At 35.1% G+C, this 21,735-nt stretch overlaps 2 protein-coding genes across 3 annotated transcripts; both read left to right on the top strand.

Annotated features, from left to right (window-relative positions):
• Positions 1-2,597: 2,597 nt before the first annotated feature.
• On the top strand, positions 2,598-8,611 carry LOC137745562 (WRKY transcription factor 44-like). Of its 2 annotated transcripts, XM_068485530.1 has the most exons (7): positions 2,598-3,145; positions 3,309-3,392; positions 4,671-5,108; positions 5,189-5,320; positions 5,510-6,237; positions 7,216-7,374; positions 7,797-8,611. In XM_068485530.1, exons 3-7 carry the CDS (start codon positions 4,890-4,892, stop codon positions 7,969-7,971), a joined length of 1,413 nt encoding a protein of 470 aa, XP_068341631.1. In that variant the 5' UTR covers positions 2,598-3,145; positions 3,309-3,392; positions 4,671-4,889; the 3' UTR covers positions 7,972-8,611. The 2 variants fall into 2 exon arrangements, with proteins under 2 accessions (XP_068341631.1, XP_068341632.1); XM_068485531.1 differs by lacking the exons at positions 2,598-3,145; positions 3,309-3,392 and adding an exon at positions 3,467-4,549.
• Positions 8,612-18,635: 10,024 nt separating this feature from the next.
• On the top strand, positions 18,636-21,691 carry LOC137745196 (probable serine/threonine-protein kinase PBL7). Its single transcript, XM_068485104.1, has 5 exons — positions 18,636-18,982; positions 19,574-19,764; positions 20,051-20,240; positions 20,348-20,739; positions 20,904-21,691. Exons 1-5 carry the CDS (start codon positions 18,862-18,864, stop codon positions 21,189-21,191), a joined length of 1,182 nt encoding a protein of 393 aa, XP_068341205.1. The 5' UTR covers positions 18,636-18,861; the 3' UTR covers positions 21,192-21,691.
• The last annotated feature ends 44 nt before the right edge of the window (positions 21,692-21,735 follow it).

The following is a 21,735-nucleotide window of genomic DNA, read 5'->3' as shown; positions in this document are numbered from 1 at the left end:
CGTGATATAGTAGCGGTGGTGGAGACAAACGGATCTCAAACGGATCTCACAGCAAATTAAAAGGATTCAAGATGAAATTGAACAACTCGAAACAAAATCGATTGGCATTCGCGGTAGAGATCATCGTCGATTTCTTGTAATTTCATAAATTTGTTTGGGTTATCAAGAGCAAGAGTCAGAGAAGTGAAGGAGAGAGAGTACAAAATATTCTTTTAATCTTTGTATGGGTTAAATAGTATTTTCATGCACAAACTAAGGAAGCACATAAAACACGAGCCCCGTGCCATTGGTCTTAAACTAATTAATAAAAATAATTCACTGATCTAGCCCAAAAACGAAATTTACTCTTGATATATCCTTAAATACAAAAGAATCTATTGACTTTAACAGAAAAAACCTTTAAATTAAATACATATGAAGTATAGATAGATTATAGATTTATATATGGTACTTCTTAGTTTCTATCATTCTTCAATCTAAATTTTCACCATTTCCAATATAATTTTTATTAGTCTTAAGAGTGCTTGAAGGCTTTTTATTTATTTATTTTTTTTTTCCAAGTGAATTTTCTTGGACTCAATTAGAAGTCAAAAGTATTTTTTTTAGTGGTTCATGGTTATAACCATGATCATTTATTTTTAAGAGTTTATGACATGTTTACTTACATAGATTGAATATTGAAATTATTCTTATTCTTAACTTTTGTGTGTTTATTAACACATGAATATTGTTTTCCACAACGATATTCTAGTTCAAAATGCGGGGATATTCCACTCTAAAAGAATGGGGATCAGACTAAGCCACCAAGCGAGCTAGCCATAACTAAGTATCATACTCAGCACAAATATTATACGTTCTCGCAATCAATGTGGTGAAACATGAAATCTTTCACTTATAAATGAAGAAAAATACTACTATATCGTAGTATTAATTGTACAACATAAGTATAATAATTATTTTAATTCATTACTTCCTTGTGTTTGTTATCACATACAGAAAAAACAAGAGTTAGTTCCACATTAAACTTTATAATCTAATAACTGAAAAGTAAAAATAAATTCATAACTTTACTTGTCTTTGATTCATGATTTCTCTGTTCCAAGGCCTTTAGGGATAATGTTTTTGAGATCAATGTCTCCTGATCTATACTCTAGAAAAATCTCTACTTGTCACACCCATGTATGCTCTAGAAAATCTCTACTTGTCACACCCATCTATGCCTCACCTAACTCTCCCCTTATGATTTTCCTACCCATACCTAACTATCTCCCACTTTCCATATATATGGTCTGGCAAAAATTCTTGGATGCTCTTGTCCGGTGTTCTTGATGTTTTAACTGTTAGCATTTAATTTAATTTTTTTTTTTTATGTTTTTAAACAAAAATCTAATAGTTAAAACACCCAAAATACTGGTTCTCTTGAGCACCCAAGAAAATCCTTATGTTTGGGTTGAATAATCTTAATATGCAGGGAATACAAAACATGGTAATCAATCCATTTTTAAGGCTTAATTGTAGTAGTGGTCTCTGTACTTTACCCTAGTTTAATTTTAGTCCCTGAATTCTCATAATTAGCTTCTTTTGTCTTTGAATTTAACAATGTGATGCAACATCCATCCTTTTCACTAACGCCGTCTTCCCCCCCCCCCGCGGGGGGGGGGGGGTTAAATCTAGGGGTACATTAGGAACTTCAACTTAAAACTTCAAAAAACAATAAAAGAAGATAAAAGAACAAATGAAAATTTATAAATTAATATCTAAAACTTGAAACAAATGAAATTTAAACTATAAAAATACAAAATGAAAATAGTTGGACTTTAGCAACTTCTAAATATTAGGCAATGCGATTTCAAAGTTGATAGGAGATCGAACTATAGTTGGACTTAGACAACCTAACAAATGACATGTTTAACTAGGAAAAAAAAAAAAATCCTTTGTATTCAATTTTCTTACACAAAAAAAATCTGATATTTTTAGAATTTTTTTTCTCTCTCATTTCTCACTTTAAATTCATTTGTAGTCATGTGAGATGAAGTTCCTAATATACCTCTAAATTTAAAGGAAAAATAGACAACATTGGTGAAAAAGCTAATGGTACAACACATTGTTAAGTTAAAGAACTAAAGAAACTAATACGAAAGTTTAAGAACTAGAACTAAACTAAGATTAAAATTTAGAGACTATTGCTACAATTCAGCCTCATTTTTAATTTTACATTGGGGATTCTTAGGTGGCATTTTGTATTATTTGATCCCTTAACAATAAAGAGGTAGTAATCACAATAAATCTTTCAAAATTACCCTTTCGTCCTACCCTTTCCCCTCATCCATATTCAACATCCATGGCTAATCAAGTCATTTTGACTCACTAATCAGTATCACCATTATAGGAACCCCAAACTTTACTAGGAACCCAGCAAATCCAACATTGCCACGTGTCCTAGTAGATGACAGATTCCCAAGTAGCTGACAGCATTAGGGCTCCAAGTGCATTGTAATTTCTAAACAATTACAGGTCCCCACCCATCCCCCCCCCAACACAACTATATGAAGGGATCAGAGAGTCAAAGAGAAAGAGAGACGGTTAGTTGGACGTACCACCACCTCCCTCTAGGGCTTCTTCTTCAACCCAACAACAACACTGCTCCCTCACTTTTATTTTTGAGTTCTACAAGAATGAAACAAATAAATTAGGAATAAAAAAAAATTAAATAAAAAAAAAAAGAACCCAATTTTCAGTTTTCATTTTTGTTCACAGTAGAACCCATTTTTGCATTTGCTAAATACCAGATTTTGAAACCCAAAGACTCAAACTTTATTACAAAAATATTAAAATATAGGTGAAAAAACTATTGGTTTATCCTCAACTTTCATTTTTCGTGTCAAAGTGGTGGAATTTTGTTGCAGAAGTCTCTCTCTCTCTCTCTCTCCCCCCCTCCCTCCCCATAACACTGTTCAAAAAACTCTTGGGAAGTCCAGCACCAGTGAAAACGCTGCGTTTTGGTGCATATGCAGCAGCAGTTCGTACTTGGCTTCTAAAAAGACAGACGCAGCACTCCTTTTGCAGGATTAATCCTGATTTTTGTTTTCATAAGCTGTTTCTGCTTTCTCTGTCTCTGTCTCGATCTCGATCTCCATTCTCCAAGGTAAAAGCTCTGGTTTTTACGTCACGTTTTTTATAATTTATAATTTATTGTATTTTTCGAGCTCTTTTTTTTATAAATATTTTTAATTATTCTATTTTTGGAGCTGAAATTTTTATTTGTTTTCTTTTCTTTTCTTACAAATTTTGGTGGTTGTGTAATGCAGGCTGAGCCAAGTGTTATAAACTTGGCTTATTTAAGATTCAGTGGACCCAACAGATTTCAGGGTTTGTGAGTTGAAGCCATTCAGGTCAGTTGCTGCTTTTGTTCTGCAAAGAGTTTTAGTTCTTAGAGTTTCTGGAATTTGTTAACTAGTTTTAATTTTTTTCAATTTTACTTTTACCTTACCTCTGAAGGTCAGTGCTAATCTGCATCTTATATTATTTTCTTCAAAATCTGTGGCTTAAACTTTTTATATTGAGATTAATTTCTTGTTCTTTTACGTTTGTTGGAAGAAAATTTGTTGGTTTTCAATTCTGTGTTTCTGCAATTTCTTCGATAATTTGGAGAATTTGATGCGTGTGTTTATTAGATTTATTTTTGTTTTGATGTTTTTAATTCATTCAACTTTCTCTTGGAAAGAAAGAAAGAAATTATTTCCGACTTGTGGAAAGGTTATATGATTGGGAAAGTAAGATTACAATCTTGTCCACATATGGTTGCCCTTGTCACTAGTAGGGTACTGAACATGTCATGGTTTGATATGTGTGGTTCGATATACGATCTTTGAAGAGAGAGGATTATAATTGCTTCAAGTTTTAATGTCGAGTTCGAGAGATTTCGTATATAAAATTAAGTGGTTAGTTGAGATATTACCGATCTTGTTAGTTCGAAGAGGAAGATGTGAACTTGGATAATATGCTTATCTTTTGATAAACTGTTTCATGGATAGTGAAAAAACAGTCTCAAACAACGATTTTTACGAAATCAAATACATTATGTTTTCAACCGTGGCCGTAGAAAACATGAAAATGACATGTCAGAGACCACAGTGTTCAGGAGCTGTATTTGGTTCTGCCAATTCTATTCAGTGTTCCATCTTCGCTGTTTGTTTTTTTATATGATGTGAATGCTCTCGTGTTCTAGCAGGTTGTTTGTTAGCGCATAATCTGTTTTTGATAAGTTATAAGTGGACTAGATTGTACAATTGTTCCTCGACTTCAATGTGCAACCTTCGTCGTTTATATCACTAAGTTGATGGAAAGAATTCCTAATCCCGGTCAGCTAGTGAACACATGTGTTAGGAAAATCGAAATCTGTATGCTTCCCTTTCCTACTCAAATTATGCATTTTGAAATGGCAATGAGAATCTGAGAGTACAGGGACTCTTCTGCAATTATTTCCCAATTCCCCAAATCCAAATCCCAAATGCTCTGTCTTGCTTGATAATAAATGCATTAAGCCAAGGTTTTACCTTTCAATTTCTGTGATTTAGTAGAATGATATACTCCTGTAAACTCCTTTGACTCTTCGTCTTGTTACTTTGTTATTTATCTTAGTATTTCTATATAATCCCGGTCTCATGCAGGTTTGAAGTCGATTGAACTTTGCACATCTTGAGCCAACATGGGCAGTAGCAGCTCCTCAAGTGTCGGTTAATTACTATTCTTTGTATTGCTTTCTGGAGAAAGATATACAGAGTATTCCAGGCATAAGATGATGGGACTTCCATGTTTTCATTTAGCTCATGCTAGTACGTCACACATAAAAAATACCTAGTTGGAACATAACATAATCATTGGAAAAAATGGATATTAAGGAAGCAGAGCGTGTAGTTATAGCTAAACCAGTTGCTTCAAGGCCTACATGTTCCACCTTTAGGTCCTTCACAGAGCTTCTTGCAGGAGCTATTGATGCCTCTCCCTCTAATGTATCTTCTGAAACTGCTGTTTCTGCCATCAGACCAAAGACCGTGAGGTTCAAGCCATTGGTGAATCATGCTGTTGATGGATTGGTTTCTTCCCAGGTGATCTTAATTCTACTAAAAAATGATTGTTCCTTTTGAAAAATTCCTTAGCTCTGACTGTTTGTGCGAAAAAATTTCAGGCGGATATCTCTGGTGGAGCACATAGACATTCATTGGAGAAGGTTTCGAAACCAGATAGCAGATCAACTGTGGTATATAAACCATTGGCGAAAGTTGTTTCAAGGGCAACCGTTTCTGTCTTGGCAAATATGGTCAGTAGCTAGATATTGTGTGTTTGCAATTTAATCGAACATTTCTTTTTCTAGTAACATGTATGTGTTTCCTCAGTACTATCTTTGGTATACTGAATAAACGTGTAAAGACATGGACTTCCGAAAATGTGGTGAAACTTTTGAACTCGAATTTTGAAACTAAAATTCCTTTTTGTTCATTCTTACCAGGGAAACTTCAATACCTGCCACCAATCTACACAATCATCAGTTAATGCGGATGTTCTACATCCAAATCAAGATAAAAGCTTTAGATCCCAAAGTGTAAATCTGCGCCATAATAATCCATCATGTGCCGAGACAAATCAGACAACAGAGCCTCCGAAAATAGTCTCACAAAACATGGAAGAGGATCAAAAAATTATACCATCCACAGCCAATACTGATAGGCCTTCTTATGATGGGTATAATTGGAGAAAATATGGACAGAAGCAAGTCAAGGGAAGCGAGTACCCCCGAAGTTACTATAAATGCACGCATCCAAATTGTCCTGTGAAAAAGAAGGTAGAACGATCTCTGGATGGACAGATCGCTGAGATTGTCTACAAGGGTGAACACAACCATTCGAAGCCTCAACCTCCAAAGCGTAGCTCATCAGGGACGCAAGGGTTAGGCGTAGCCTCTGATGGAACTGGTCAAGATACCAACAACAGGTTATGTAATAGTCATCTTAATGAAAGAAATGAAGGTTCGGAAGGTAGATTAGAAGATCAGAATGAAGTTGGACTGCCGGTGCATTTTTACCAAAGCAAAGCTCTACTACGTTATGATCCCCTGGCAAGTGGAGGAATAAATGCTGGTGGTGCAGCTCCTGATAATTCTTGTGGTCTTAGTGGAGAATGCGAGGAAGGAAGCAAGGGGCTTGAAGCAGAGGATTGTGAGCCTAGAAGTAAAAGAAGGTAAGATGTATCATTAAACGAAAATCAGAATCCTATACTTTGGATTAGCTATGCAAGCTTTACTCTGAAAAGGTGGTGCACTTTACTACAACAACAACAAAGTCTTATCCCACAAAGTGGGGTCAACTATATGAATCCTAGAACGCCACTATGCTCGGTTTTGTGCCAAGTCTTCTATTAGATCTAAGTACTCCAAGTCTTTTCTTAGAGTCTATTTTCAAGTCTTCCTAGGTTTTCCTCTACCCCTTTGGCCCTAAGCCTTAGTCTCGTAATCGCATCTTTTAACCGGAATGTTTGTAGGTCTTCATTTTACATGTCCAAACCACCTTAACCGATTTTCTTTCATCTTATCTTCAATGTTAGCTACTCCTACTTTACCTCGTATATCCTCATTCCTAATCTTATCCTTTCTCGTGTGCTCACACATCCAACGAAGTATTCTCATCTCCGCTATATTCATTTTGTTTACGTGTTGATGCTTGACCGCCCAACATTCCATGCCATAAAACATTGTTGGCCTTGTTGCCGTCCTATAAAATTTTCCCTTGAGCTTTAGTGGCATACAACGGGCACACAACACACTCGATCCACTCTTCCGTTTCATCCATCCAGCTTGTATTCTATGGTTTAGGTCTTCATCAAACTCTCCGTTCTTTTGCAAGATAGATCTAAGATAGCGAAACCATTCGCTCTTTAGTACTTCCTGATCTCCAATACTCACCCTAACTCATCTAAACCTCCGTTCCCACTGAATTTGCACTTTATATATTGTCTTTGAAAAAAAATAATTACTTATCATCGTTTGTTATCTGCTGGTTTGTATCCATTTTCTTGCCTCTTCCCTTCTCCGTAGTTGACCTTGACTGTTTGGATTAAAATGCGATCAAAATATCTTGATTCTTGATGAGCTTTTCTATCATAGTACTCTCTGTTCCAGGTTAATGTTATTGACTATGTTTAACTATGATTTTCCTTCAGAAAAAGTGAGAATCAATCCAATGAAGCAGGGATATCAGGGGAAGGTGTCCAAGATCCCCGTGTTGTGGTGCAAAGTTCAGTTGAATCTGATATGACGGGTGATGGCTTCCGCTGGAGGAAGTACGGGCAGAAGGTTGTTAAGGGGAATCCATATCCCAGGTTAGAAAGAATGAATAATTCTTCTTCTTTCTTTTTTTAGTAAATGTATCCACACCTCTTAGAGCCATTGGCTAATATTCCTCTTGCATACGTGCTCACCTGTCTCATATGTCTACCTCAAGCTCTTAGTCTAGTGATTTTTTTTTTTTTTTGTGTTGTCGGATGAGGTTTCAAATCTGAATCCCCCATTTTTGTTGATTAAAAAAAAATAGGTAGGGAATTATCCTGGTATTCCGAACTCAAGACATTACTTTTTAGAATGAGGTCCTAATCAAATATATAACCAACCTCTATGGATTATGTTAAGATTCAGTTGATTACGTTGTTCATCGACTGCTGTTTGCATTCATGACATCTGCAATGGGACACTAGGTTCTTTGTGGCTAGCTGGTGCTTACTCCATAACTTTTTCGATCTTGCAGAAGTTACTACAGATGTACCAGTCTCAAATGCAATGTGCGTAAGCATGTCGAAAGAGTCTCGGATGATCCCAAAGCTTTCATCACAACGTACGAGGGAAAGCACAACCACGACATGCCACTGAGGAACGCAAACACAGGAGCATCTGAAAAGGATACAACTAAAGAAAAGCCATGAATGAGTGATAACATCGAACTCAAACTTTGGCATTAAACTGTTTCAACCTCATGTTTTGTCTGACAGAAATGTCAGACGGGCTCGGAGAAAAAATCAGACACCAAAAATAATTTGCTGCAGTGATTCTGATTCCCACCTTGGATGGTCTGATCTGCAATGCTAATAATTTCACATGGGAATCTCTTTGATGGCTGCTTGATGGATTTGGAGACATAAAATGGTGAAAATATTTTTGCTAATTTTCCCTCCTGTTGCTGCTTCCTTCAATTAGCACATCAGAGTATTACATTTTTTTCTTTTCTTTTCTATTAATTGTAATCCACTGGGAAATTTCACATAACAAAACTTTGTTAGAAATGTTAATGGCAGTGATTAGGTTGATGACTCGATAATACTCCTCCCAATAAGCACAAGGATGATAGAGAATAAAGTTCAAGGATCATTCAATTCCCAGTGGGTAATAGTTGTGTGTTATATTTGTTATTAGATTATGTTGTAAACTATAGCTTTGAAATTTTGGATACTTTTAAGCAATATTGGGGACGGGGGATTTAACTCAAACCTTGGTGTCCGAGTGAATGTTTCTAATCACTTGAGCTGCAAACCCTTTACGAATCTAAATCCATTCTCTCTTCCGATCTACTATTTTCTCTCTCTTACCTCTATCACTGCCCTTTTTTCCTTTTTAATTGTGTATACTTAAAATAATTTTGAATTTATACTAGACAAGTTTTGAAGTGTATTTAAAAATTGTTCTCAAGAATGTTCTTAAGAAATATATTTGAAAAAAAAAGTGAATTTTTTTTTGTAGGATACCAAAGGGGCCTTAAGTTTCATATCATCCAAAGCTATTAACTCTACGATATGAACTTGGATCATATTGTAGAATCATAGATCATGTCTCAAACAGAAATTAGGCCAATAGTACTTAGGGACTCCATTTTCTATCAGTAGTAAGGTAATGATTTTCACCCTCTTATTTGATCAATTTGCACTCCCTTGGTAGTGAACACTGCTTAGCTCCTGAGTTAAACCTCCTTGATTGTCAATCTACACTTCGCCGAATACACATAAATGACTCATTTAAAAGCATAAAAGCAAAGAGACTCCTCAAAACTCCTTTCCATAATCAAAATACTTAAAAAAAAACACCATTTTGATGAAGAAAGAACTCAGAATCCAACTGTTATTGCACTAAATATTAACCCTTGATAAGAAATGACCTTTCCTGTACAATTCAATTTTGAAGTGTTTCTCACTTATTTTTGTGGAGATATAAATTAACAAAATCCAATAGAAGAATGACACGTGGACAATATGCTCAATATGACAATTTTTTCCTTAACGTTATGAGTAGACCATAAAATTGCTCTAAAGAAATAAGACAGAATCTACTCTAAAGTAATGAGATTTTATGCCACTAACGAACCATGGGCTCTCTGGGAGCAACCAACCCCCTTCAACATCTCATAATGTGTTCTACGTTGTTGAAAGCTAGATCCATAGAACAACTTTCCTTATCCGAGACATCTCATGTGAATGAGTTACATGAGCATGTCGCCCATGACATACCTTATGGGCTCTCTAGAGTGCCAATAATACGTATTGTCAGTGGGCCATACACAGTCAATGGTGTCAGGGCACCGACTCTTCAGAGTCTTCCTTTGGGTGTCATGCGCATCTGTGCTCTTATCGACAGGGACCTTCAGAACTATTAGCCAGCAGGAATGCAGAGACTGGCCTACATAGGGACCTTCAGAACTATTAGCTAGCAGGAATGTAGTGACTGGCCTACGTATCAAGGAATGCTTAGTATGCTCTGCAGTTTCCCTTTGCAGCTGCCTGCTAGGGTTTTTCCTATAAATAGTCAAGTCAAAAGAACGAAACGGTAACAGCCACTTACTACTCAGATATCTCTCAAGTTTTATTTTTCTCTCTATTACTTTTCTGACTTGAGCATTATAGGCTCTTTGGCAGACACCCTCCCCTTTTTTTCAAAATGTTCGTAAATTAAGCCAACTATATTTGTTCTTTTGTAAGTAAATTTTTGTCAAATCAGTCGTGTACAAAAATTTTATCCACAATATTATAGTTGTTATTAAATGGTTAACAAAAGTTTTTTTTAACACGTACCAAACTCTAATTTGTGTACAAATAGTTAGATTGATTTTTCAGCTGAACCACAGGAAATGTGACACTTCAAGTCTTCAAGCTTGCTGATTGATCTAAAATAAGCTTAGATATTTGGCCCATCGCCCATCTTGGATATTGTAACGTAGAATTCAAACCGACATTTGACCACCACACTACTTTTCATGTGTCACCTTTTTCCACCACTTAATTTTAATCACTCTTTGGAAGTTTTCTGTTGTCCTAACCGTAACTCACGCATCCTTTGCCTTTGCTGGTATGTTACGGGTTCATATTAAATTGTCAATTCATTATTCTTCTAAAATTCTTTGATGTTTTGGAGTATGGAATATCCGAGGTGTTGTAATTTTTAAATTTTGATTTTTGTATTTCCAAATAAACATCTAACAGTGAAAACATTAGAAGTATCCCATACTTTGGAGTACTGTAAAAAAATCTCATTTTTCTTTGGTCATTCCGTCACTTCATGAGGAGTCATTTTTTCGTTCCGGTAAATCATTGTCTGACCATATAGAGAGAGAGTTCATAAAGAAATTGCAAATAGAAATTATTTTTGCCTGCATATTAAACTGTGATTAACATGAACGCAGAAACGTCTACTTCCATGACAACGAGTTAGGTAATATCCTTTTTTACGTTGCAGGCTTGACTTATTAACATGATTCTGCAGCGAACATGGGATCAGAGGTATTCTTTGTACTCTTCAAAAAGTTATATAAGAAGCGTCTGCGAAGCCATAATTTGTGGGAGGAGTCCGGACGGTGACCCACCAAGGTCAAAGGTTTATGAATTTGTGGCATAAATAACTTCATTAAGAAGACCAATATTTGCATTCGCACTACACACCACATCATGCCATCTGGAACTTCTTGCGTGACTTGGTCCATAAAGTCAATAGTCCCTAAGAACAAAGAGATATAATCTAATTTATGAAGACTATATATTCTAATAAGATGAGTGGTTAACTTATTTCTTTCTCGCATGATTTTGTAGTTATAGAGATCATCGAAGTATTTGATTCACGATATATGTGTTATGTTTTTCGAGTTTCGTAATTGTCTAATATGATATCAGAATTTTGATCTTGTGGTTATAACTCATCTCGATATTTGATTCATGATTTGTGAAGTTTTTTTTTAGATTAGTGGTTGTTTAGCATGACATCAAAGTTCCTATTTTTAGAGATCTTTGATTTTTCATATACACGCACGCGAGAAAGGATTTTAGCTTTATATACCTTGTTGACCTATCCTTCCAATTTAAATTTTGGAGTTCGGCTATCTCACCATATATAAGCATAAAGTTATTCTTTACTAGTTACTTAGTATTACGGTCTAGTGATATTCCTCAAGTTATTCTTTACTAGTTACTTAGTATTACGGTCTAGTGATATTCCTCTTTACTTATAATTGAGAGGTCTTAAATTTGATTATCACTAAAAGTGAATTTAAATCACATTATTATGATTTCCCCACTTTAGTCCTTATCCTACTTCATAGTATGATTTTTTTTATTTATTTTTTTATTTTTATATAAGTGTTATTGTACATTAAATTATCTCATTCCGGGACAAAAGATTCAAACTGTTACAGAAACTGTTTAAACCAAATCAACTTGACTAATTGAATTATAATATCCAACTTGACTAAATTCAAACCTATCTCTATAATATGTTCGTTTATTACTATTTCTCTCCTTCAATGACAAAAAGAAGAAGAAAGTTTATTCTTTGTCAAAGTTTTTGAAAGAAGGTTTTTTTTTTTTCTTTGTATAATTTATAGGAATACTTTGAATATATTAAAAAGAAAATTAATGCAAAAGGTTTGAAAATTTTGAGTTTTAACGATAAAGATAAAATAAAGGGTAAAGTGAATAGTATCATGATTGACTTTGTAGTATAAAAATATAATTTCGATAAAATAAATAGTACCGAAAACTTTTCGTTAAAATTCTCATTATTAAACCCTTGAACATTGAGGAAAAGATCACATATATCAAAGAGCACCTCCAAACATCAATGGAAGCCACATATCAAATGAGATACAGTCTTCGTGCTTTCTACGATGAAAACAATACTGTCGGTCAAATCTTTTACTATTGTGGAAATGTTGACTTAACTTTAGCATAATTTACGCAACAATCTCTTAACTAAAAATCTGTAAGTATTGATCTTTTAACTCATCAAAACGTGCTATTATAGTTATTTTCGTAATGGTCTTTCAATTTTAACCTAATTAGAAAAATGATCCTTCAACTTTAACCCAATTAAAGCAATGGTCCTTTAATTTTAACCCAATTGTAGAAATAGTCTTTCTAACATGACTCAATTTAATGAAATTCTAAAGGAGTTGATGAAAAAAACTATAACTGCATGTTTTGATGAGTTAAGAGATCAATAATAATAAATTTTTAGTTTAGAAACCATTACTCTAATAGGATTAATACTAAAGGACCGTTGTTATAATGTTCACTTTACCTAAATTTAGTGTTAGATTTTCAAATATATCTCATACCACCAAAGCCAAAGCCAAAAAAAAAAAAAAAAAAAAAAAAAAAAAAGCCAAAAATCAGAGTTGGTGGAATCGAAAATGTGTTTACTTCTAAGTTCCCAAACAAGGAATTTATATAATATAAACGAACGTGACCAACACCATCAAATCAAAGTCACATAAGCAAAATGCAATTCTATAGATTTTATATTGAGCATGCAGTGTGTACCAAATGGAGGGTCCTAAATTAGCCATTTGTGACCGGCTGTGAGCTTTTTGACTGTGACTAAAAATTGAAAGGAAAAGTTAAATAAACTCCACAGAAAGTTTCCACACACTTAACAGAAAGTCTTCTGTTTGATCTAAATACTTTAAATCTTTTCTTAGAGTCTCTTTTCAAGTCTTTGTAGGTTTTCCTCTACCCTTTTGGCCTTGAGCTTTAGTCTCATAATCGCATCTTTTAACCGGAATGTCTGTAGGTCTTCATTTCACATCCAAATCACCTTAATCGATTTTCTGTCATCTTATCTTCAATATCGGCTATTCCTACTTTACCTCGGATATTCTCGTTCCCAATCTTATCCTTTCTTATGTGCCCACACATCCAACGAAGCATTATCATCTCTGCTACATTCATTTTGTGTACATGTTGATGCTTGACCGTTCAACATTCCATGCCATAAAACATTGCTGACATTATTACAGTCCTATAAAAAATTTCCTTAACCTTTAGTGGCATACAACGGGCACACAACACACCCGATGCACTCTTCCACTTCATCCATCCAGTTTGTATTCTATGATTTAGGTCTTCATCCAATTCTCCGTTCTTTTGCAAGATAGATCTAAGATAGTGAAACCATTTGTATCCATTTTCTTGCCGCTTCCCTTCTCCGTGGTTGACCTTGACCATTTGGATTAAAATGCGATCAAAATATCTTGATTCTTGATGAGCATTTCTATCATAATACTCTGTGTTCAAGGTTAATGTTCTTGACTATGTTTAACTATGATTTTCCTTCAGAAAATGTGAGAATCAATCCAATGAAGCAGGGATATCAGGGGAAGATGTCCAAGATCCCCGTGTTGTGGTGCAAATTTCAGTTGAATCTGATATGACGGGTGATGGCTTCCGCTGGAGGAAGTACGGGCAGAAGGTTGTTAAGGGGAATACATATCCCAGGTCAGAAAGAATGAAAAACTCTTCTTTCTTGTTTTAGTAAATGTACCCACACCTCTCAGAGCAATTGGCTAATATTCCTCTTGCATACGCGCTCACCTGTCTCATATGTCCACATCAAGCTCTTATAGCGCGTTTATTAATCCGTAATCAAATTAAAATGAATTGAATTGAGGAGGAATTGAAATGAGGTGGAATCAGAATCAGATTCTTGTTGAAGTTGTTTACTAAAATTGTCCGGAATCGGAATACAATTCCATAAAACTGTTTACTAATTCAGCAGAATTAGAATATAAAGTAGTATGATTACTAAAATGTCTTTGTCTCAAATCAAATATTTTACATACTTTTTTTAATAAAATTTAACATAGTACATAATAGTAAGAAAAAATTAAATTGCTTTTTTATTTCATAGACATACTAAAATGATTTTGTTTATTTTTTTTATAAATTTAAGTATTGACTTTAATATCTAAATTTTCTCACTCAAGTTGTAGTTTTTTCTCTTCAGCATATGTATGGAGTTGTACATAATGTGAATGAGCATAGAATTATGCTTAATGAGCTAGAAGGACATGGAAAGAAATTGGTAGGAGCATTTTCAGAAAAATAAGTCTAGGGTTAAAAAGATAATCTTGGAAATAATGAAAGTAAGTGAGGTCATAAAGGAAAAAAAATTATCATTCCGATTGCTTGGGCAATCCAGAATCCAAATACCTTGTATATGTTGGGAATCCAAATCCTCCAATTTCAAGAATTGAATTCCATATTTTGTGTGGGCCCCACGCACTTTTGATTCCTCCCAATTTTAGTAAACATAGATATAATCCGTAATCGGAATTGGATTTCTTATTCTCATTCCGATTACGGGTTAGTAAACGTGCTATTAGTCTAGTGATTTTTTTGTGTTGTCGGATGAGGTTTCAAATATGAATCCCCCATTTTTGTTGATTAAAAAAAAATAGGTAGCGAATTATCCTGGTATTCCGAACTCAAGACATTACTTTTTAGAATGAGGTCCTAATCAAATGTATAACCAACCTCTATGGATTGTGTTAAGATTCAGTTGATTACGTTGTTCATCAACTGCCGTTTGCATTCATGACATCTGCAATGGGACACAAGGTTCTTTGTGGCTAGCTGGTGCTTACTCCATAACTTTTTCGATCTTGCAGAAGTTACTACAGATGTACCAGTCTCAAATGCGATGTGCGTAAGCATGTCGAAAGAGTCTCGGATGATCCCAAAGCTTTCATCACAACGTACGAGGGAAAGCACAACCACGACATGCCACTGAGGAAGGCAAACACAGGAGCATCCAAAAAGGATACAACTAAAGAAAAGCCATAAATAAGTGATAAAATCGAACTCAAACTTCGGCATCAAACTGTTTCAACCTCATGTTTTGTCTGACAGAAATGTCAGACGGGCTCAGAGGAAAAATCAGACACCAAAAATAATTTGCTGCGGTGATTCTGATTCCCACCTTGGATGGTCTGCTCTGCAATGCTAATAATTTCACTTGGGAATCTCTTTGATGGCTGCTTAATGGATTTGGAGACATAAAACGGTGACAATATTTTTGCTAATTTTCCCTCCTCTTGCTGCTTCCTTCAATTAGCACATCAGAGTATTACATTTTTTTTTACTTTTCTATTAATTGTAATCCACTGGGAAATTTCACATAACAAAACTTTGTTAGAAATGTTAATGGCAGTGATTAGGTTGATGACTTGATAATGCTCCTCCCAATAAGCACAAGGATGATAGAGTATAAAGTTTAAGGATCATTCAATTCCCAGTGGGTAATACTTGTGTGTTATATTTGTTATTAGATTATGTTGTAAACTATAGCTTTGAAATTTTGGAAACTTTTAAGCAATATTGGGGACGGGGGATTGAATTAAAACCTTGGTGTCCGATTGAATGTTTCTAATCACTTAAGTTGCAAACCCTTTACGAATCCAAATCTATTCTCTCTTCCGATCCACTATCTTCTCTCTCTTACCTCTGTCAGCTCACAAAGGAGTTGATGGAAAATAAAGTTGAATTTTTTTTTTGTAGGATACCAAGCGGGCCTTAAGTTTCATAGCATCCAAAGCTATTAACTCTACGATATGAACTTGGATTATCTTGTAGAATCGTAGATCATGTCTCAAACATAAATTAGGCCAGTAGTACTTAGAGACTCCATTTTCTACCAGTAGTAAGGTAACGATTTTCACCCTCTCATTTGATCAGTTTGCACTCCATTTTATTTTGTGCTTCGATAATTGAGCAAATAAAGGAGCATCAAAGCATAAAAATAAGGAGAGGGTGCAAATGGATAGATTTAGAACGTCAAGAATCGCTATTCTTACTCCTTAGTAGTGAACACTACTTGGCTCCTGAGTTAAACCTCCTTGATTGTCAATCTACACTTGCCGAATACACATAAGTGACTCATTTAAAAGCATGAAAGCAAAGAGACTCCTCAAAACTCCTTTCCGTAATCAAAATACTTAAAAAAACACCATTTTGATGAAGAAGGAACTCAGAATCCAACTGTTATTGCACTAAATATTAACCCTTGATAAGAAATGACCTTTCCTGTACAATTCAATTTTGAAGTGTTTCTCACTTATATTTATGGAGATATAAATTAACCAAATCCAATGGAAGAATGATACGTGGACAATATGCTCAGTATGACAATTTTTTCCTTTAACGTTGTAAGTAGACCATAAAATTTCTCTAAATAAATAAGATGTAGTCTACTCTAAAGTAATGAGATTTTTTGCCACTAACGAACCATGGGCTCTCTGGGAGCAACCAACCCCCTTCAACATCTCGTAATGTGTTCTACGCTGTTGAAAGCTAGATTCGTAGAACAACTTTCCTTGTTCAAGACATCTCATGTGAATGAGTTACATGAGCATGTTGCCCATGACATACATTATGGGCTCTCTGGACGTATTGTCAGTGGGCCATACACAGTCAATGGTGTTAGGGCACCGCCTCTTCGGAGTCTCCCTTTAAGTGTCTTGCGCATCTGTGCTCTTACCGACAAGGACCTTCAGAACTATTAGCTAGTAGAAATGCAAAGATTGGCCTACATATCAAGGAATGTTTAGTATGCTTTATAGTTTCCCTTCGCAATTACTTGCTAGGGTTTTTGCTATAAATAGTCAAGTCAAAAGAACGAAACGGTAACAGCCACTTACTACTCAGATATCTCTCAAGTTTTATTTTTCTCTCTATTACTTTTCTAACTTGAGCATTATTGGCTCTTTGGCAGACACCCTTCCCCTTTTTTCAAAGTGTACGTCAATTAAGCTAACGATATTTGTTCTCTTGTAAGTAAACTTTTGTTAAATCAGTCGTGTACAAAATTTTTATCCACAATAATGTAATTGTTATTAAATGGTTAACAAAGTGTTTTTTTAACACGTACCAAACTCTAATTTGTGTACAAATAGTTAGATTGATTTTTCAACTGAACCACAGGAAATGTGACGCTTCAAGTCCTCAAGCTTGCTGATTGATCTAAAATAAGCTCAGATAATTGGCCCATCGCCCATCTTCGATATTGTAAATGTAGAATTCAAACCGACATTTGACCACCACACTACTTTTCATGTGTCATCTTTTTCCACTTCTTAATTTTAATCACTCTTTGGAAGTTTTCTGTTGTCCTAACAGTAACTCACGCATCCTTTGCCCCGGGTTCATATTAAATTGTCAATTCATTATTCTTCTAAAATTCTTTGATGTTTTGGAGTATGGGATATTCGAGGTGTTGTTATTTTTAAATTTTGATTTTTGTATTTTCAAATAAACATCTAATAGCAAAAGCATTAGGAGTACAGTAAAAAGTCTCTTTTTTGTTTTTTTTTTTCGGTCATTCCATCACTTCATGAAGAGTCATTTTTTTTGTTCTTGTTAATAAGATTAAAATTAAGGGACTGTTATTATAATGTTTTCTTTACCTAAATTTAGCGTTAGATTCTCAAATATATCTCATACCACCAAAGCAAAAAAAAAAAAAAAAAAAAAAAAAAAAAAAAAAAAAAAAAAACTAGAGTTGGTGGAATCGAAAATGTGCTTACTTCTAAGTTCCCAAACAAGGAATTTATATAATATAAACGAACGTGACCAACACCATCAAATGAAAGTCACATAAACAAAATGTAATTCTATAGATTTTATATTGAGCATATGTGGTGTGTACCAAATGGAGGGTCCTAAATTAGCCATTTATGACCGGCTGTGAGCTTTTGACTGTGACTAAAAATTGAAAGGAAAAGTTAAATAAACTCCACGGAAAGCTTCCACACACGTAACACTATTGCAAACTGCCACACCGTTGGATAGATGAGCCCTATAGTTGAACTTGCACACACCTCTCTCGGATTATATATATTTTCTTTTTATTATAACTGGTATTCCATACCAATACGTAAGAAGAGAAGAAGTGAGAAGTTTAACTTAGAGACGTAACGCGTTGAAGATGTTTTATCTATCAGCGTAATTTATTATTGATTAGTATGTAAATAATCCACATCGTTACTCATATAAGTTCTTCCAATTAAGATTATAAATATCTCAACGTAAGTGTTAGACTACTATTAAAACTGTATCAGATTTGTAATTATTTTGTATATCTAAACAACATTATTACCTGTATTATTAAATCTAAAACGCGACGGTGATACACGTATTCCCTCTCCTAAAAATCAAAGAAAGGTTCAATCTTCTCCGTCCATTTGGCCCCCACATTTTTAAGCGAGGACTTTCGGAAAGGAGACAAGATGATTTTTATTTATTTATTTATTTTTATTTTTTAGAGAGAGAGAGAGAGAGAGAGAGAGAGAGAGAAAATATGTTGTAAAGTTTCAAGCTTTTCAATATACAAGTTTACAAGCTCTCGCTATCTGAGTGAGTAGCTCGTGCTGGGTTTTGCTTTTTGGGGAGTTGGGGGGAAGTTTGATTCTTTTTATCTTTCGAAGAGTCTCCGCGGATAGTGCTTTTTCTAACTGCTGCTTTTCTCTTTTGAGTCTCTTTGGCTTCTCAAACATTAGATATAAAGACATGGGTTGGATGATGATTCCCTGTTCTGGTAATTCCAACAGTAAAGCAAAAACCAAGAAGAAAAGGAAGAACAAGATTGAGTTGCAGGAAAAGCCACTTGATCAGATCAAACCCACTTCAGGTACTTGCTGGTTAATCAAAATTTACCTCAATCTGTGCTGCTGGTGATTAGCAGATGAATTTACTGGCTTGGTAATTGTTTTTACCCATCTGGGTTTCTTTTAATTTAGTGGTAGAAGCTTTTAGATATTTCGTATGAAGTTTAAGGTCCAAGGGGGGAAAATTGATGATTTGATTGCTTGAATAATTGTTTTATTCAGTTTTTAGTATGCAGATTAGTGCCTTCGAGTAGAATTTTTCAAATTTTGAGATTTCTTAGGGATTGAATTTGATACAGGATGAACTGTTGTTGTAGTTAAATTTGATGAATAAATTTGAATTATGATGTCGTATCATACAATGCACTGGTATAGAAGGCATCTTTGTAGCATTGTATTGCTGTTTTCTTGTCAGAAATGCAGCTTATACTCCTGGTAATGCATATAGGATTGTTTTCGGTTAGCTTGGCATCATCCGTAAAATCCCGCTCAATCTTTGTTACAATTAAATTGCTAATTTTGTTGATAAGTTTACAGGTCTGGTTGTTTTCTCCAGAAATCCCTAACACTTTTTATCTATTAAGGGTCTCACTTTCTTTTCTGTGTTTGATTAGGTTTTTCAAAGACTAATTCCATCTTGAGTGTCAAGGAGGATCCGAAAGATGGGGGGTCTGATCACATTGCAGCACAGACTTTTGCATTCCGTGAATTGGCAGCCGCAACTAGAAATTTCAGGTCAGAATGTCTATTGGGTGAGGGTGGATTTGGTCGAGTATACAAAGGACGTTTGGAAAGTACCAATCAGGTTAGTCATGGTTATCTTTTTATTTCATCAAAACATGAAAAGCAACCGGAAGGGTTTTGTATGTGCTTTTGCACATATGTTTGTGTAGATATTTTCAAGGCTGGTTTTTTTCCCTTTCGGGTGGGAGTGGATTGGGGGAAGATTATTTTGAAATCAATTTCTTCATAAAGACTACTGTTTGCAAACTATGTGATGAAGATTCTAGCTTAATGGGAGATTGAACTTCTAATATGCATCTGATGTAGTTGGTCGTGGAATGTGAAACTTATTGTTGTGTTTGGTGTAGGTAGTAGCTATCAAACAACTTGATCGTGATGGATTACAAGGGAACAGGGAATTCCTTGTTGAAGTGTTGATGTTGAGTCTTCTTCACCATCCCAATCTTGTTAATCTTACTGGTTATTGTGCGGATGGAGATCAAAGGCTTCTCGTTTATGAATATATGCCCCTAGGGTCTTTGGACGATCATTTACATGGTATCTGTTATCTTTTGCATTAACTTCCAAATTTCAAATGCTTCTTAAGCTTTAATGATTCTTTAGTTAGCTTTTCGGTGGAACTGGTTCATAATCTTGATTTGCAGATGTGTCACCTGGTAAGAGACGACTTGATTGGAATACACGAATGAAAATAGCCGCTGGAGCAGCAAAGGGATTGGAGTATCTACATGACAAAGCAAGTCCTCCTGTTATATACAGAGATTTGAAATGCTCCAACATATTACTCGGTGAAGGATATCATCCAAAGTTGTCTGATTTTGGTTTAGCCAAACTTGGGCCTGTTGGGGATAACACCCATGTATCTACAAGGGTTATGGGAACGTATGGATATTGTGCTCCAGAGTATGCAATGACAGGGCAGTTGACTCTTAAATCAGACGTTTATAGCTTTGGCGTAGTTCTTTTGGAAATTATAACAGGCAGGAGAGCGATTGACAATACCAGAGGTACAGGAGAACAAAATTTGGTTGCATGGGTAAGAAATTCCATTCTGTTCTGGAGTTCATATTCTTTTAAGTAACGAAGCCTTTTGAGCTCTTTCATATTCTTAATAATATGACTGACCATCAATAACGAATTCTGCAAAATCAAAACTTATTCTGATATTTAACATTCATATGTTACTACTTTGTTTTGCAGGCAAGACCCTTGTTTAAAGACCGAAAGAAATTTTCACAAATGGCAGACCCAACGCTCCAGGGTCAGTATCCCCCAAGGGGCTTGTACCAAGCTCTTGCAGTTGCGGCAATGTGTGTTCAGGAGCAGCCTAATATGCGGCCAGTTATAGCTGATGTTGTCACAGCTTTGACTTACCTTGCTTCACAGAAGTATGACCCTGAAACGCAGCCAGTCCAAAGCTCACGTCTTGCCCCTTGTACCCCACCTAGAACCAAGAGGGATACTGAAAGGAAAGCTCAATTGTGGTAATGGACACGCCAACTATCACAAGGTTATGATAATACCTGATAGATGCTCATACGGGTATGGAGTCTGAGCTAATATTTTTTTGCTGATGATAACATGCCCTCAGACCCTAATTCTGAAAGTTTCTTCCCATCTCCACGTTGTGTCTCATCATCAGAAAATAGTTTTCCTCTTCGTTTTTTTTTCTTGAATATATAGTCAGAATGCTGTATTATATCTTTGTGTGCCTTCGTGCGGTGATTTTTCGTTTGTATTTTTACATTTTTATTCTTCAAATATCTCTATAGATCCCGTAGGTTTCGTTTCATACCACCCTCTTTTTAAGTTTTTCGGGGCTATAGTTCTGCTTTGTTGTGTAACATGTAATTTTCAATTTTCAAACCCTGGCAATATTGCTTTGTATTACTTTTTTGTCTTTTGTTGATATGGAAAGCCTGTGAATGCTTGGAATGAGAAATGTATGTAAAATGTAAATGGATGTATGAACTCGGCTTAGAGTGCAATCCAAGTTTTACAAATAATACGCAAGATTTACATTTCGATTGAC

Source organism: Pyrus communis, chromosome 9, assembly GCF_963583255.1.
Source record: "Pyrus communis chromosome 9, drPyrComm1.1, whole genome shotgun sequence".
Classification (NCBI taxonomy): domain Eukaryota; kingdom Viridiplantae; phylum Streptophyta; class Magnoliopsida; order Rosales; family Rosaceae; genus Pyrus; species Pyrus communis.
This window is presented reverse-complemented; position numbering and strand designations above follow the sequence as displayed.